This window comes from Coloeus monedula, assembly GCF_965178545.1.
Source record: "Coloeus monedula genome assembly, chromosome: 7".
In the NCBI taxonomy this organism is placed as follows: domain Eukaryota; kingdom Metazoa; phylum Chordata; class Aves; order Passeriformes; family Corvidae; genus Coloeus; species Coloeus monedula.
The window spans coordinates 35,537,568-35,557,273 of NC_138787.1; the positions used below are offsets into that span (position 1 = coordinate 35,537,568).

General features: G+C 37.1%; 1 protein-coding gene across 1 annotated transcript in view; it reads right to left on the reverse strand.

The window, feature by feature from the left end:
- Positions 1-19,706, reverse strand: part of LRP1B (LDL receptor related protein 1B) — a gene marked incomplete at both ends in the record, with an annotated part of 635,176 nt that overhangs the window by 13,062 nt on the left and 602,408 nt on the right. The window contains 3 exons of the mRNA XM_082285346.1: positions 6,728-6,832; positions 7,444-7,618; positions 11,734-11,895. Coding sequence (XP_082141472.1) covers positions 6,728-6,832; positions 7,444-7,618; positions 11,734-11,895 — 442 coding nt within the window. The remainder of the gene's footprint in view (positions 1-6,727; positions 6,833-7,443; positions 7,619-11,733; positions 11,896-19,706) is intronic.

The window sequence follows — 19,706 nt, forward strand, 5'->3', positions numbered from 1 at the left end:
ATCCAAAAGCAGGCAAAACAATAAAAAATTACTTTTGAGGAACACAAAAAACCCCCCTTAAATTAAGCCACAACATATATGAAAAAAATAAAACGTGACTTTACAAATGAATTTTAATTTGGGCATGACATTACTATACACAAATCATTATTCACACTTGCTGCATGATGCTCACTGTAAAGGAACAACTTCCAAGTGCAACTCAGCCTCATTCATCCCAAAGGTAAGAAAAAGAAGAAACTGAGGGTCGTTAAACACTGTGCTAATAGCAATACGTGTACAGTACAGAGGCTGTACAAGTATTAAAAATAATATACAGAAAATATCTAAAAAGCATGTCCAAGTGACTACTACTGAAATTACACTGAGCAATAAAAAGGAAAAGAGATTGAAATGGTAAAACTAAAAAGGAATGAGAAAGGACTGGGTAAGCAGATAGATAAAAACTCCATGTTTTTCCCAAGAGTGATGTACAGCAGCAAATACAATGCAAGTTTCATCTGAAAAATTTTACACTCATGTACAAAGGATATCTGCATTACAGCCTAGTTAGTAAATGCACCATGAAAAAGATACATATTCCTCTTTTCCCAAGATCTTAACATTTCCTCCTCTGACAACCACTCTTCAAACACCTGTTTGCATTTAGTTCTTGAACTAATACTAGTTTGTGGTACAAAGAGGATAAAAGATCTTTTATCATACAAAGGTATAACCTGCGGATTATGTTCAATTTCAAGATATTTATAACAAAGATATTTTCAGTTGAAAAAGAAAGCTCTCAAAGGACTACCAGAATCCTGTGAAATTTCTGTTGTAATTGCAATTGGGGAGCTCATTAAATATACCCCAGGAAATCATATGGAAAGCATTTATTGCAAGATACTTGATAAAATTTCCTGGTTTGTACTGCCTCTCAGGGTTACCTGTGCCTTCTCTTAGTCAGGCTTTTCAATCCTGCAATTGTTCTACACCACTGTGGCTTTTTCTACTCAGCCTTCAGAAAATGCCAGTCAGGGCACTGCATGCTATGGTCCCTTTCTTGTCCACAACTGGACTATGGATGGACCTGAACCTTTTTTTGAGCAGAGGTTTGCCATAGTGATGAGTTTATTTAGTTAAAAACCTGAGTGTAAATGCAGCACTTGTACAAGCTGCATGTGCACTTGCATAAAAACTGCTCATATTTGAAGATTTTTCAACAGGAAGGGAACGTCAGGAGGAAGGTACAGCATCACAGGCACTTGAGCTGCTCCACAGAGAGGAATGCACTCCTTTCTTCCTGAATTCTGTGACCTAAACACATGCACACAAATGCACACACAGGTGCTCACCCCCACACACTCCCCTCACACAGTCTCTCTCTCCAACCTACTGGACATAAAGCTGACAGGAACAACTTGGTAACGCTGCAGCAGGTTTGCCAGAAAAGATGTGGATGCCTCACCCCTGGAAGTGTCAAGGCCAGGCTGGGTGGGGCTCTGAGCAGCCTGGTCTAATGGAAGGTGTCCCTGCCTGTGGCAGGGGGGTTGGAACAAGATGAGCTTTAAGGTCCCTCCCAACCAAAACCATTCTAGGATTCTGGAAGAACAGCTCTCTTATTTACTTCATTCCTGCAGGAGCTATTTTTCATAATTTATCAATGTCTACACTTCCAGGTCCAAACTTTGTTACCACCTTTAAGCAATTCCACAACTTGTTCTCTCCCCAGTTGTTCACTGTCCTTCACCTGTTACTTGACCAAAACTCTCCATTAAGAAATGAAGTAACTTATTCTTTCTCCACCCTTCACTTTTCAGTTTCCTCTGTTAGCTTGACTTTCTTTCAAGCTCCTGCATCATCTGTGCCTTCTCATTAACTCTCCAGGATGACTTGTTCTTCATTACAGAGGAACTGATGTTTGTTCTAACACTGAAATAACAACACACACTTGAATCCCTCTGAGCGGTCAGCACATCCAGCCACAGGCACCTAATGTAATGCTGTACTCTGTCTTCTATTATGTAGAAAAATAAAAATGATATAAAAATTTCTATAATGCCTAGTGTAAGGGGCTTATGGTTTGATCACATTTATTAGCAGATAATAATAATAGAACACATCCATGTGCAGGTATAAATAACAATAGTAATACAAACAAAAAGATGGAATTGCAGCAATATATAGTTATGATGAAGGTATAAAAGAAACAAAGCTGAGAGAGAGCAATATTCTGTGCTAAAGATTCTGTAATAAAAGCCCTGCCCATTCAACAACCAGAGAGACTCTTGAGTGCTTGAAATTTTTAATTCTTTTCAGTTCTCTTCACTGTTATCATACAAGGTGTAATCTCGCTCTAAACCTTGCTTCTCCTGCAGGAATGTATTTTCAGGTAGGTAATTAGTGAGAAGGAAACAGAGAGATAAATAAAGGTATTTATTAAAAGACAGACTGATAGAACAGATGGAAGGGACAGTTTGTGAAATACACAGAAAAAGCACTCCTTAATTATTTCCCACATGAATCTGGATCTCCTGATCATTCTGTTTTGCAATTGATTTGTGAACTTACTGGTGTAATTTAGACATATCTCACATGCTTCTACTGTTATGTTACTATCACACACAGACCTCACCCAAGAGTGAGCAGTACTAAAGAGATCCTTAAAAAATCTGGTATGGGAATACTAAAATGACAGTAACTATATAAGATTATGCTACTTTAAGACACCCTAAGTGGTACATTTTTCAGCAAAGGTCATTACCCCAAATTTTAACATTCTGAAATTCTCTCACAACCTCTGTAATTGAGCAAGAACCATAATGTGGGAGGAATAATAATCATCATATACCTAAAAATAATGCTAAGAATCAATAATCTAGATTGCATAGATGTCCAAAGAGAAATCAACAGCATATTCTGCATATTTTAAACCCTGACAGACCATTCATTGAAACTGGCCTTCATACAACCCTCTCTTTTTTGGTAGCTTATATGAAACTACAGTAAGGCTTTAATTCATTCCTAAAATGGTTAGGTGAAAACCACAACTCCTTCCAGAATACAACTGATATTTAGGTCATTTAGTGCATTCAACATTAAAAAGACACCTTGAGACAGGAAGATAAAATAAAAATGTATGCTAGCAGTACAGGTTGTTGAAAGGAGAATCTGTTCTTACAGGCTTAGAGTTACTCTGTATAATTATGGCTTTAGGATTGCCCTTTGGAACAGATAAATCTGATTCTCTATTGTCTTTACTGAATGATAATAAGGGCTTGATTATGTATAAAGTTTGCATTCTCAGCTGATGCTGGCTGTGAGAGAGAGCAGAGCAGAATTCCTGCTGAATGACAATAAACCCAGGCATCTCCTATTTCTTCTAAAAATCACCCACTTGTGAATTAGAGACTGGTTAAGGAAAAAATAGCCCTTGGACAAGTGTCTCCTGGAGCATTCGAGAGAAAAAGCAGGAAAGGAACATCCAATATGTGACTTTATGGGCAGCAAAGTGTTGTTCTTAGGGCTGCATGATTCTGAAAACACAAGTGTGATACACGGCGATATAAAAAGTTCCGAGCACCCATGTCCCATCCACTGCTGATCAACAGACCCACTCCATACTCTTCCAAGTCTAAGAAGCAGTAGTCAGGACATTAAACTTGCTTCCAGTGGATTTATGGTACCTCAAGTCAGAGAGGTTCATTGCATGAGAACACTGACAAAGCAATTGAGATCATGTTTAAAAAAATAAAATCAGATTATTCACCCTAAGCAGTCCCTGTCTTTGCTACCCACCAGACACCCACATCATGTCCCCGCAGCATTCTGTGTTTTCATAACCTATGCATTAAGATAAGTTTAAATCTGCATGAGTTTCTCATTTTATCCCAAATCTAGGTCTTTGGTTGATGATTTCACTAGACTTTTGCATCACAACCACTGAGCGAAGCTATGTTCATCTGATAGGTGTTTTCTATCTCTCTGTACATCTGCCTTTTTCAAAGGCTAAGGTTGTTTTTTTCCTTGATGAAGACCAAAATTTTCTCTTTAAGAAACAGACCTAAAATCCTTTAGAGAAGTAGAGAACACAAACACAATTTTCTTTTATAATCAGAGAAGTCAACGTTACGATGTAGCTCACATACTTTTAACAGTTCCTGTTTTACAGAATTATTTCTATAAAATTAACAAGACTCCTAAATACAAGCTTAACTCCTGAAATTGTACTTAAATAGCTGTTCTGTTCCTTTCCCTGTACACATAAGAAATAGGAAGTCAGGTTTGGACTACAGAACACGAGCAACATCACTGTTCTCTAAACTTTATGCTGTGTAGGATTAGCTTGGTAAAATATCTCAAAAACACGAGCAATAGAAGCCAAGTGGCATTTTCATTTCTTTTCCAATTCATTCAGTAAAAATAAAGCTTTTTATTTCTTCCCCTAATGATACACACACTCCAAATGTATTTTTAAATACACTCATCAGTGCAACTCTCAAAGGGTAAGTGTGTATTAGAGAAATGGTCCCCCAGATTAAGTATATATTGTGAAATGTATGTGAATGTGCATGACTTGAACCAATGAACTGTGGCCTGGAATGATGTCACAGAATGTGCAGCATTAAGTGGAAGGTTAAACCTACTTGCATCTCGGTTCATTAAACGTGGTTAAAGTGCAAATTCCCTCATTCTGACAGTAGTAATCACAAGGGTTCACTTTCTGGTCACAGCGCTGACTTTTAAACCCCACAGAGCATCTGCAGAATTTCAGTAAAATAGACCTACATAAATATTCTGCCTTGTGCTGAACAGATTTTAAACGCATTATATATAACGACGGCAAGACACGCACACGTACACGGGCACACGCTCACAGGAGACAAAAGCAATATTCTTTTTTCATGGAAGGTCCATCTGACAATACTGAAAAGTTTGCTCATGAATGTTGATCAAACAGTTTTTAAAACAATGGGCCTATACTCCCTGAAGTATAGTTATACTCTCAAAGTAGTATTGTCAGATGCACTGTCCATTTGTATAGATTGATCCAGATTGCAATGGCCTTAAAACATGACCACTTTTTTATCATTGTTAATGGTGTTGGTGTATGCTGCAGCATTTATGTATTGTAACTCCACACACAAATTAAAGCACAAAAGTTGTTTGTTTTTTTTTTTTTTCCTTGAGATGCTATGGTGTTCCATGTGAATTGATAAAGAATATGACAGTTTTATAAGAAAAAAATTAATGAAAAGTCACAAGCTTCCAAAACACCCATTCTAGGTCTTTAAGCAAATCAATCACCAGGCTTAGTCATATTTGAGCCTTACATATTACAGCTGTGACATTCTCCTTTTGCCAGGATTTATGTCTCTAGCCCTCAACTAAAGACATTTAAGGAAGTACAAATAACAGGAAAAATGGTAAAAACAGGTAAAAATAATAATGAAAAAGAAAACTAAGCACGTAAAGTCGTAAAGTATTTTCAACTGTATAAGGGCTACCATGCAAAACTGAATTACATTGTCTTTAGCCCCAAAACTGCAAACATACATTGACAATTTTTCAATCGACATGTTGATTACAGTTGTGTCCCTTTCCTCATGCAGAAGTGCTTCAGCTCTCACAGGGAGGAACCCTTGGCCCATCTCTTCCCCTGGTCAGACTAATAAAATCTAGGCATTTATGAACCTCCTTTGAGAGCCTGAATAAAGCTCTCTTTCAATATGAACAAAATGAAAGAATGGCTGTATCTGTATTCACAAAATTGTAGTGCCAGATCCCTTTGGGCAACAATTTGCTTATGTCAGCCAGGAAAGGACACACTCCAGTCCAATTCTATCTTCCAACCTGGAGGATGCTCTGACCTCCAGGTTGTTTGGAGAAGTGGAAGACAATGAATTCTGACATGAATCTTCTAAAGAAAAAAAAAATAAATGAATAAAAAAGATATTAAAAAAAGACTATGACTAGGTAGCTCAGTGTAACTGAGAGCAGGAAAGAAATTAATTTCTTGCTAAGGTGACTACTTCAGTATTTCATATTGAGCAGCTGAAAAAAGAAGATACACCATAGCTCTCAAGAAAGGAGTAGAATGTAGATTTCTCTACTTCTTACAACAGTACTTCACTTCTAGCCTACAGAATCTGAAATTCTTTGACATTTTATGTCTGAGCTTAAGAAAAGCAACCTGAATTACTCTCAACCACGGCACAGGAGGGAGAGCACAATCTCACCCCAGAACAGCCACAACACTGTGGGGAGTGTGAAGTTTAGGGCAGAAACAAGAGACACATGAGAATAACCCCATAAGGGAAATAACACAGAAATTATTTTTCCTATTCCCTAGCCATCAGGAGCAGGGTTTTGCCTCCACCTCTGACCATCTTTGTAGGAGAAAAGACTTAATCCACCTCTGAAAAGCAGGGCAGGCAACCTCAAGATTCTGTTCCAGAAAAAATTGCCTGAACAAACCTGAAATTACTCTAAGTCTCCAAAGATATATCTTTGTATCTATATGCATTCACAATAGAGTCCTTAGGCATAAATTTCAACACACATTTTGCAAAAAAGTATGCAAAGTACGAGGTTACAGAAATAGCTAAAAAACAGATACTGTAAGTTGAAACTGCAACCAGCACATTATTCAGCCTAGAGAGACCAAAAATACAGACACATGCATAACAATTTTATTATTTGTTGTCACACAGGCATTTTAATGATCTACAGGATGCAGGATACTCACAGACAGACAGGTATGTTTGTCTCGGGGTCCAGCTGACAGGTACCACCATTGTAGCAGTAGCCATCACACAGCTGACAGGTAGAGGCAATCTTTCCATTAGTGCAACTGCCACGGTTAAAAAAAAAATTTAAAAAATAGTGCAAAGAGCAATCAGTATTTTAGTAAATCTGAGCATTTCATTGTAAAATCAATATTTTAATGGGTAATTATGATATGTATACATTGCAAGAATTCCAAGTTTCCAGTTTGAAAAGCTAGTACAGCAATGAGATTACATAAAATACTTTTAATCTTTCTTATTATGAAAATAAACTATTATAATACAAAATAATCACTCAGCAGTAGAGCAGCACATGTTACCTGTGCCTCCAACAGTATTTAGTATGTCTCTATCACTGTCACAGATAACGTAGAATGAAGACATTTCAACAGTATGGTAAAATTCCACTGTTAAATTGATTAATTTCAATGTTTCCAAGTGAAAACTCATTCAGTCTGCTGCTACATTGTGCTTCCTCCAGTGAGGAGTGCTCCACAAGTTGGTTTTAAAAGCCAGGAGTCAGTTGGCTTTGTATGGGCAGGGACCACACAAAGGGACTGATCTGATGTGACCGCTTCAGGGACAAGCTACTGTGTGAGAGATTTAAAGGACAGTGCAGTAAAATTACCATTAAATGTATGGTTTTGAGCAAAATCTGTCCCCTACACACACTTACTTGCATACTATGTCATTGCTGTCCTTGTTCATTATGCAGCGTCCCCCATGGCACCTGATGCACTTGTCCACCTCACACTTTGGCCCTTCAAACCGTACTGGACAGACACATTCCACACTTCCATCATCGGAAATCGTGCACGACTCAGAATTCACGCAGTAATGGTGGCAAACATCTGAAAGCAACATGAGGCCTCATTACTAAAAGACATTAAGGAGCGTTACAGAAAAAAAATAACACAGTACTTTCATGTTTTAAAAGATACTGTAATAAAAACAAAATGAAAACTGAAGCTGGTGACTCACTGGCAACCACAGGAATCAAGAATACCCCAATAAACAGACATATAATATATTAACGACGTAGTCTCGGGAAGTGGAACGGAAATATAAACTCATAAGAGGGTTTTTTTTTTTCCCTTCTAGTTGTCTAACCATTTATGGCATCATCCCACATAATATAAAGACTATTGACGAGAAAAGCAGAGCAATGTTAATGTATTTAATGGGATGTTGGCTGAATAAAAATCTTCTGGTACATTCACATTACCATTAACAGCATTATGCTAAACTGAAATTGAAACGATATTTTGAAATAATTAAGTTTTATTTTCATTTATCCACATATTAAAATTTGATGAAGTTCTAATAATAATATATAAAGACATAATCCATAATTTCTACAAAGTACTACATCCATGCTTATCTTTACAGACTGTGCAAGACCCCATTATAGCATTTAACTATTTAAATGCCAGCAGGACTGAGATTTCAAGTAGTGAATTCTTTAACTCTTCAGAACCACTAGTACCTGTCTCCGTTTTCATACCTTTTAAAAAATCAAATTGCCTAACTGAAGAAGCTTCCAAGAGATACGAAATACTGGTATCTTAACATTTTGGTTAATTTTTTTTTATGTGGTAGTGAAAACTTTATTTTGTGGTTTGTTTTTTCCTTTAAAGTCATCATGTAAACTCCTTAATGGGCAGGGACACCTTCCACTGTCCCAGACTGCTCCAAGCCCCATCCAACCTGGCTTTGAACACTTCCAGGGATAGGACAGCCACAGCTTCTCTGGGAACCACTTGTGAGGGTATCTCAAAGTCAGAAACACATTTTGCTTCTGCTACTCTGAGCTGTTTTTCCTCCTCTCCAAGGAGTGAGTACTGCTGGAAGAGTTCTGTGAGGGACAGAGAAAGGCTGTTGGAGGAGTTATTTCTGTTTGAATATTCATTATGTATCTCCACCTGTCTGTGCAGGCTGTAGGCTCAGCTGCTTAAGGAATCACTGCTCAGCAACCAGAGCAGCTTAAAAGACACTAAATGAAGTTGTTCGTTGCTCCTCAGTACCAGTTCCAGGTACAGAACAGCAATTTGCAGCAGGGGGGATGTTTTTGGAACAAAAACTACTGCAGTTTGAAAGCTAATACTGAGAGTGATTTTATGTAAGAGCAGTGCAAGGGGCATATGTTTGCATGTACATTAGGACAAAAAAAAACAAAACCAAAAGACACAACCCCAAAACTTAGGAATAGGAAGGTCATATGCTAAAAAAAAAAATTTGGTTTTTAGTATTGATTGTAGCCACGAACACCTTTAGTCATCTGCTGTATCTAAAATGTTTATGTTACATTTGGGCTGAAATGACACAATTTTTTTTTTCCCCCCTAAAGAAAGGGAGTTCAGTTTCAGAGAAAGTCACAGCTTGTGGGATCACTGTATCCACTTGGAATGATATTAACTGCATGAAAATATTTCCTATTTTTTAGGTAGTTTGGGCAGCCTTAAATGATACAAGGAATGAACTTTAGCTACCCTGCGTCTTTTTTCTGGAGTTTAAAACAGGGAGCTACATTCAAATGCATCAGATTTATGTGTATTTAATAACATGTGCAATGTTAGTAGAATTCTATGTAAATTCACTCACTTAAATTTATTTCAGCTATGCCAGTGCCTTGACACGGAGCACACATTTCAGTTATTAGCCCTTATGTGAACTAATCACAGGAGAAACTCTGCATTGGGTAACTGGAGACAATAAGTGTGGGGAAAATAAAGTCTTTGCAAGCTGGTAATACTGCAAGCAAATGTCTTCTCCCTGCCATAAAATCCCACTAATAATATTTTAAGCTTGGGAGCAGGAGTAAAATACCTACACACATTCATGTGTCATCCTTTGCATATGAACTGCCTTCAATCACAGCAAAGACAGGCTGAAAAAGATATCTGGGAGGCAACCAGTCTTGGCAATAATGCCATATTAATGTATTCCAACTTGCATACAAGGTGAAGGTGATTAATAAAGCAAAAGATCACACAAATGTGCAAAAAAAGCAAAAAAACCCCAGATGTGACTTGATATACTCATTATTAACTGTTCATGGATACAATTTCACAAAACTGTAATTGGCCACCAAAAAATACTCTAAAAGATTGTAAGACCTTTTTTCACACCTAAAAGACTTAAGTTTTAAATCAGCAAAAGCTTATTTTGTGTTTTATAATGTGTTCAAGTCTCTGCATTGTGGCAGTTTCCCAGACAATCCAAATCTGATAATAAGCACTGTTTAAAAAGTACCCCTAAATTTACATTTAAATTAATTAACCAAAAAAAAAAAAAAAAAAAAGAAAAAAAGAAAAAGAAAAAAAGAGGTTTGCAGAAGCATTCAACTAGAAACAATTTGTTTGGTTTTGGGTAAGCCTCAAGTAAATATTTTTCCTTAATCTGTGTGTCTGTCTGTGCATGATTTATGTACTATACTATTTTCAAATACCCAATTGTGTTTGCAGATACTTATTTGTGGATTCATGCAGTTTGTTTAATACCAAGGGGGAAAGAATCACAATTACTGCTGGTTTTCCATTCAAAGGTTTCAATTTATTTCATAGTCTCCCAACTGGAAATATATTCAGTTTACTTCAGTACAAATCCTATTTAAGATACACATTATCCCTTTCCTTGTTTGACAGACCTTTCTCTAAAACTAAATACTTTTTGTATCTTGTAGATAATTTTAAACCAGAGCTTTATAAAAGCTAATTTCCCTTCCTTTTTTTCTTAAACCAAGCCTTCTTCAGCAAATTCACTGAAGGTACATAAGAGATGATGCCTTTCACATTTAATGTTCTATGACAAGCACTATGACAGTCTAACAAGACTGTGACAGTCCTTGCCTTTAGAATGTTACAGTCAAAGCAAAGCAGGAGTAGAAAAAAGGAGATGATTAAAAAACACCATTATCTCAGTAAGATAATTTGTTCTAACTTAAGGTTGCTTGTGAGTCATCATTTTGAAGAGACATGGGGATGACAAACTGTAATTTGTAAATGAGTGACCAACAGAAGAAATTCAAGATTATGTTCCAAATGTCTTGAGTTACTGAAAAGAGACAATGGTGAAAGAAAACAAAAGCATGGTAAGAAAAGAAATGTAAATGGAGTAAGAACAGAATGTCTATTGGTTGATAACCTACTTTTCTTACTCCTCTGTAAAAGAAGCAAAAAATTAGAGGAAGTTATAGAAAGTGAGAAGAGCCTTTCTAAAGGCATGGAAACCTTCACAAACCTATCTCAATGAGAAGAGACTGATGGGTCACTGGAATGAAAAACAAGGGAGAAAATCGGATGCAAAAGACAGAACCTAAGTCCTGAGAAGTAAACAAGAGTAATGTTCAGAAATCCTTTACAATTTCAATACCAGGGTGGGGCAGAAACCATACTCAGGGTAATCTTTGTGCAAGCTAAAGAAATACAGCAATGTGAAACTCAAAGCAGTCCTCAATGTGCTGCTTGCTGGGGTTAGAAATAGAAAACAAAGGTAAAGGAGCAGTTTAAAAGACATGTTGGTCTGCAAAGATAAGGGACACCAGAAGGTTCTTTAACCAACTATGTCAATTCATTATGTCTAGGTATTAAACCAGCAAGAGAAAATATATATAAATTGGAATAGAAAATTTTAACACAATTATCTCATGGTTACTGACAAAGCTGTCTGTCTTGTACTGCCCTACTCTACAGCTCATTCATGAAAATAATAATAAATCATTCCTAAAACAGCTCGTTCTTCAGCTAGCCAAGTAGAAGGAGAAGAACATGCCCAAAAATCACCGGAATACATCAGATGACATTGCCTCAGCAGCACGAATAATCTGGGGCTAAATTTAACAACACCAAAAAAAAAAAAAAAAAAAAAAAAAAAAAAAAAAAAAAAATCACCCACATGGGTTTTAAACTTCCATTGTGTAGAACTTTTACTACAAACCCAGGTGGAATAATTTGTGGAGATTACTCACAGTACTGGCACCTGTCTCCTGTGTACTCGGGCAGGCAGGCACAGAAGGGCTGGTTGCCCGCCGTGACGCTGCAGGTGCCCCCGTTCTGGCAGAAGCGCTCGCACACCGTCTGGTTGCAGCTCGGCCCTGTAAAACCCAGCACGCAGCTGCAGGTCGGCCGACCTGTCCAAAGCAGAGAAAGCTATTTTATGATAAAAATAAATACAAGTTAAAGCAGTAACCAGCATTTTCTCCACGCAGATTTATCGTAAGAGCAGGAAGTTTCAGTGTTCGAGCCCAACTGTGTTTCTCCAGATGTTGACAGAACGTGCCTTTGCAAACATTGCTTGAATGCAGAACTTTTAAAAAATGAAGTTGGCTCTGGGAGTTGTGGGCACTCAAAAACTGCATCTCTGCAATTTTACACTTGTGCATGTACAGCCATTGACTCATATAAGAAAAAAGTCATTATTTAAAATATACAATAGTTTCAAAAGTTGGTCCTAAGCAGGAATTTAAGATATGACTGAACTCTTCAAATATCCTGCCATGCTGGGCTCCTCCTGTTGCAGAGAATAAACATTTGTATGATCACCATTGGTGTCTCTTCAGAGTGCACTCCATTATTCTCAAATCTACAAACCCTGATATATAATCACATGAATACACAAGTATTTACTAATGCAGCAATAGCTACACTTTACATAACAATTTTTAATAAATCACATATATCTATGCCTGTCTTGTTATGCCACCCCTCTCAGATAATGAAAACTGTTACATAAAAATTGCTGTCTGGCATCAGACCAAAGACGCCTGTAACATCAATATTCAATGCCTGAAAAGCAGTTAACACTTTGGGCTGAACATTTGCACACCACGAACTCCTAGTTTACAGCTTCTTTTCAAAGGATTTGAAGATAGTCTTTAAAACCCAATGTATTTTCCTCCCATAATTCTTCTCTATTGTAATTTTCCTATTTTTTTTTCCTTATCTAAATCTCATGTCTAAAGGATTTATAGCTTTGTTACAATTCCACTGTTTTATTAAACCCTTCCATTTTCCCCATCTTATTTTCTTAAGGCTTATCTTCTTTAAAACGAACTTTTAGATTCCATTAATGTTCTTCCATCGCCTGACTTTGCTTTTCTATCTCATTTATAATCTTCAAGTAAGTGACCTGATGTGTCCAACCAGCCATCTCCCTTCTCACTTCCTAATATACTATTCTCATTCTTGATTATCTCTTACAAGACATTATTTTTTCCCCCCCCCATCATCCTTCTCTTTGCTTTCATTCAGCTTTAAGGATTTTCTTAAATTTAGGGAGAACCAAGTTTAACGCTTTTATTTTTCCTGGCTTCCCAGGAAGAAAAGAGATGAAGATTAAGCAGGTCCTGAGGACTCTTCTGAACTACAAGGGCAGACAGGATGTGTTGGAATAAGATGAGCACTAAGGTTCCTTCCAACCCAAAACATTTCATGGTTTTGTGTTTATCAAGGTAACTACATAATGTACTGTGTGTGTGATGCAGAATCCCTTTGGACTGGAATTACAGGCATAAACAGGAAAAAATAACTTCTCACACTTTATTATTGACAGCCCAATCAAGATAATAGACTGGAGAGCTAGAAGAGATTAGAGAAAATCAGGGAATAAGTTATATATCACAGGCCATAGTTTTCCCTGGATTTACATTTGAAAAACTTCACACCATGCCACAAGGCAGGAACAAGCTTCTTACATAGAAACAATCCTACCTTATGGAGGGATGGCTTGGTGAGTCCACAAAAAAAAGCTATGCTTGACTTGGGCCTGACCTGATTTAAAACACACAGAAGAGCCAAAATCCTAAGTAGTCAAATGAAATAACATTAAGGATCACTTTTCCAAAGTAATTCTCCCTGATTTTCATGGCAATCTAACAAGAACTCTTTACTGCTGCCTGACTTACAGCTGCTGTATGAACAGCTTCCTTCTTTGCTGGCTTTTGTCTCATTGTTTCCTCAGTTTAGCACCATGTCTGGTGCAGGTATCCACACCAGCTTTCCTCCTGATGTTCACCACAGCTGCATCTGAAACTCTGAGATGTGCAACCCTGCTTACCTTGCTGGTCTTTCTTCTCTGCTTAGCTGGCCGTGCTATTGAGTAATTAAGATTAAACTCAATATTCCACAAACCCTACAATTTAAATTTTCTTATGGTCTGCCTTTCTTTTAATACTGAGAAATCATTTAACATCAAATTCATTGGAGAATTTTGCAATGCAAGTGAAGCACCCTCATTTTGTCTCCTCTCTCTGGCTCATGCAGAATGATTTATTCACTCTTTTTCCTTCACTTACATCTTACCCTTCTTACACGACACACTTCACGTAATTATTTTCTGTATTTTCTATTTTAAGCTATGCTAATTTAAAGTGTTTTGCAAATCATCCTAAGGGCCATGAGATCAGTTAAGCTCTTTCTCTAATGAGTACAGCAGGAACAAAACCATTGACCTAAAAATAGCTTTGACTACTTTAATATGCATCAGCCTGGTTATTCATATCTGTCCCCTGTGATATAAACATTAAATCAAAGATGTTGAACTCAGATGTTAGCACAGATTCCACTTGCTTTTCCCCATGCATACAGTTGTATTTAAATTTCTGCCCCCAAGACAGGGGGTTTCCATAATCCTTCATCTGAATCAGTGTTTCAGTAAAAAAAAAAGATAAAATAGTGATAGAACATAGAGCTGGGGGTCTGAAATCCGTTTTCATTATTAATACTCCTCTATTTGTTAAAATGATGAGACAATGATATTTTTCTAGTTTGTAGAAAAGATTATTCTATTCTTTACTAATGTAGACTTATAAATATGCCAAACTGCTGACAGTTGTATGAAAATTTAATACAGTATAGCCTAAACCCCATTTTTGTCACTCAATTTTACATGCCTTTCAGTAGTGTTAATAGTCCATTGCCTATTTATACACAGACTGTTGACATCTGAAATAATACTAATAATGACATTTTCATTTGCCTTATTCTCATAAATTATTTCTGATACAAAAAAATGGTTCCAGGAACAGTTTAACAAAACTGCAGCATTAAACAATGCCAAAATTTGCCATAACATTTTGTATCATGGAATCAGAACATAGATTTATGTTTGCAAGGGAAACAGTCGTGTGACCAAGATGTCACATAATCCAGCTATGAAAAATTGCAGGATGAGCTCATGCACAGAGAGCTCCAGCACCTTTCCTGATCATGAAATCTCAGGTTTAGAGCTCTACAGACACAGAATTAAAACTCCATCTTAATTCTTGACCCTCACCACCACAGAAAGATTCACAACACATTAGTATAAAGAAAATATTCACATGGAAAGTGGTTTACAGAATGTTAAACTGCTTCAAATTTGGAACAGAATTTAGTAGAATAAAGGAGAATAAATTATGGTGACCCTAAGACATAAGTTATTTTTGGTAGTAGGATATGAAAAAAAAATGAATTTTTAGACACAGAAATGAAATGTAGTTTCCATGTTTCTTACAAAAAATAAATCATGTAAAAAAACCCCAAAAAAACAGGGATCAAAATCTTTCCACGTTCAATTAGGTTTTGATACAGAGCCTGTAGTTACTTCTGGTTTGTCAATTTAATTTGCTACATAATAACAACTGTCTATATAATAACTTTTCAAATAATCTTCAAAAATTGCTCATAATATCTTCCTTTACTTCCTCTAGAATATGTTGGCGACTTCTTTTGGGAATTCATTAATATAGTCTTAAGCTCATATTTACATTTATTTTGCAAGGATCAGAATTCTAAAGAGATCAATATTCATTCATGATATTGCCTAAGCAGCAGAGAAATACTGTGCAATTTCAATAACCGCATAAAGTTTAAAAAATAATTAAAAAATAATTAAAAACTAAGTCAATAGCATTATTTTTGTAAGCTTTCTGCAAGATTTTAAAGATTAGATAATCCAGATGAATGTCTTCATCAAAACCTACATTATTTATTTCCTCCAGTCACTGGTACATTCACTACCAGCAAGGTGTGGTTTTCAGTTGTTATGTGTGAATATGCACATTTAATTTCAATATTTAACTTGCTGCTGCTATTAAAGACAACAGTGTGGCTCTACATGAGCTTTCTGTAAGCAGTATCTTGCCCTTTGGTGTCGTTATCAGCAGTCTGTGGGAATCACAATAATTCGTTTCTGTGTGGCTGATGAACAATAATTAGCTTTACTGAAACAATAGGAGTGGAGAAAAGCTGCATTATTGAAGATAATTAGTAGGTGAGCTGATTGGGATCTATCCCAACAGATATGGAGTCTCTCTGTGTTATTGAAAAGGAAAGGAAGAAAGAACAATTTCTAAATATCTCTGAGTGCTCTCACAGGCTGCTCTTTCCAAGGCTGCTGGTGGTGGTTCTGCTGGGACCTGAGATAAGACCCAGTGAAATACCACCCTCATCCTTCCCAGAGTCCCCATCCTGCTGAAAGCACAAAAAACCAGGCTCTTCACTGACAGTGTTTTCAGTATGCACCAAATCACCTTGTTTCGCTCACAAAATAAAATACAAAATATCTTCTTTATACTTGAGGATTCTTTCAGAATATTTCATCAATTTTCATTTAGAGGAAAGACATAATATTTTTTTTCACTCATTTTGATACAAACATCACAATTCTGTATGATTAGACATACCTTTCATATAGTACAAAGGGGTTTATCTGATTTTGTGAACTAGTTAACTTAGTTAATGTGTTTGAGACAATCAGCAAAGTATTGCTGCAATATTTTTACTTTAAACTACATGGAGAAACAAAGCGTGTTTTTATGGTAACATTGACTTTTTTTCCGAATTCCCATTAATTTGGCTTACTGGAAAGTGTTCATTATTACACCCAAACTTTTAATTACATGTCTCCGATGTGTACTTTTAATTAACTGATGACATTTTCTTTGTTCAATTATTGTAGTTCAATACAACTGTCGTAAACTTATAAATTTTAATTAAAGCTGCTCCAATCTCTGGCTATATAACGTTCACATAGGAATTTGCCAAAAGGCTTAGCAGTAAGTAAGCCAACAGTGAATAATCCCTGAATTGCCAGTGGGATTTGTTTAACAAATTAACATTTGTGTGCAGATAATGAGGTTCTACAACTTAACACATCCAGCAAAGATTTAGCACAATCATGTTTTAAAAAATTAGTAATACTCTGCAATTTACTTAATTAGTTATCACATTACTATTCTATATTAGGTGGAGAGAGAGGAGAGGATTTACACATTCACTAGAACACACACATTCACCAGAAGAGTGTCTGCTGCATCATTTTATTTGGATCAGAATATGAGGCAAGGTACATTCCCAGGAAATTTCCTCCTGTTTTTTGAGCCAGAAATGAACAATAAGAAAATTCCCTGACTCCTGGGGAAGCTTCCAGCTGTGGGGACCCTTTGGAAGCATCATCTCATGAGGCTAAAATTGCTGGCAGTCCCTAAGTTCTCCAGAGGCCATGTGTGGAAAATGACACTTGTGAGATTGACTGCCTCAAAGCTGTTAGAATAATATGTGAGAATTAACAAGGGCAGTCCAAGCCTCCAAGAAAGAGAAGGTCAAGCAAGCTGAAATGATCACAGGTCATTTATATTTTGCAGATAGGTTTAGATTGGCACTCACACACACAGCTTCTGCAACTTCCAGAAGAAAAATCTTCATCAATTTGAACAAAAATACACTTTAAAAAAAGGCAAAATTGGGAAAATACATGGAACTTGATTGCATGAGTTTAGCAGGTCAGTTTGATGAGTCGGTTGTATAATGGATGAGAAGTATGAGTGCTGCTTTTTCAGGTGGTGTTTGTGAGCACTGTAGTACAGGAGGAAGCAAGCACAGCAATAGCACAGCAGATCAAAGTAAAATGATACCGAGCTGACTTAATTTTAAAATAGCAATCTTATACTTTACAGAAATTGAGGGAGTTCTTTACCAAAATGATTTCACAATATACCTATTGGAACATGGGGATGTGTCACTTGTAGACCTGGTTTAGTGGTGGACCTGGAAGAGCTGGGTTAAGGGCTAAACTCAATCTTAGAGGTTTTTTTCCAGTCTTGATGATTCTATTGCTATCAGACAAATCAACCTGATAGGACAAAGTATAAATCTAGACAAAATATAATGCTGAAGTTCTAAAACCATTAATGAGAAACTGAGCAATTCCTAGTAATAAAGAACCTTTTCACTCCCACATGTAGAAATGAGCAAGAATAAAGTAACACACAGACTAACACCTCTCACATGAGCCTGACACAGCAGGCCAGCTCTGCCTGGAAGGCTGAGACAAGGAGAAGGAACACTGCTCTGGTCTGGATTTCACACCCTCATCCAGCAAAGGGCTTGTGCATGCCCTGCAGCTGCAAGTGCCCTGCCCAAGTCAAGGGCTGAAGGACACACAGTGGTGTATTCAAGGAGAAAGAGGAAATGGTTATTGCAAGAACACTTGGGGAATTAAGCTTTCTTGATTTAATTACATTTTTCAATGCTTTTGGGGAGTCCAGCGTAACTTCTCTCTGTAAAATACATAACAGCCTTAGTATATCATGGATTAGATTAAACTGTGATAAGGGGCATCTCACTGGCATGCTAGTTTGTTTCAGTAAGACACGATTTATGGACTGATACAGATAAGAAATACAGCCTGATAAGAAATAGAGATTTCCTCTTAATAGAATATTTACTGGGTCCAGGGGCTAGGCATGCAAGGAAGATGAGATGCTCATCAACTTGAAAATTTTATCTGAAATACTGGACTGAGCCACAGCGATTTAGAAAGATATAAAGTCCTTTTTCCACATTTCCAGCACATGAAAGTTATGGTGTGGGCTTCAAGGCACGGCTACCCTCATGAATTGGAAATGGCAGATTGGACATCTGGTTAACTTGAAATATGATTCCTAAAAATTTGATGAAACTAAAGGGACCCAGCACAGTAGAAGAATACTCCTATCAGCAGGTATGGCCATCAGAACCAGCTCTGTGTTGATCTCAGCTCTTTCAGGCACACTTCAGTCATGTGTGCTACAGTAAACTTTAGCTGCTGTTAAAGGTTCAGCTTCCCCCAAATCAGGCAGCTGAACAATGAAATACAGACTGTGGTGACACCCATGCTGGCTCTCCTGATGCACTTTAGTGCAGACCTGTGATTCCATTTGGGACCAAGCATCAGGCTGATTGCTTCGTCCCCAGGCTGATTCCTGCCTCCCCAGATCCACGTTAAAAACTGAACAGAAGTGTATTGTAGACTCTGCTCATATCTCGTCTCTACCCACTGGTGGCAAAACCTACTGCACTAATTGTTTCAGCAAGGCTGAGAGATTTCAGAGGCTGGATTTAGCAGGAAAATGAAAATTAAAAATATCCATGCAATAGCATAGCTGTGGGAGCACAGCAAGAGTGAGCTGCCTGGGAGAGGGAAAACAAACTGCTGGAGGTGAGTGAGCCCTGTGGCTCCTGCCAAAAGAAAAGGATTAAATAAAACCCTGGGGTCTCTGCAGGACTCACAACAGAGCTGAGTTCCAGGAGCCAAGTTATTAATTTTATTAAGCCTTTTAACCCCACAAAAGAATCAATTAGATGCCAGACATGTAAAAATGTGGGAATAAACATCCTCTCATCAAATGATGAGGAAGTTCTGCTCACCATTTAAACCATCACTTCCATTCACTTGCACGTCCTCACTTAGCATGTATTGATCTCACTACATTGATAAAAATCGCCGCTTATCACTTGTGTCAGTAGTTCCATCAGCTGTTAGGAGCAGTTTAAAGTATAATTCATCAACTTCCAGTAGAAGTAATTCTCATTTTCTGATATTTAGTCATTATTATGAACAACATTACTAACCCTCAACTACTCAGAACTGAAAGAATAAATTACTAGACTTGCATTCCCTTGGAAATTTGCCACCACGTCT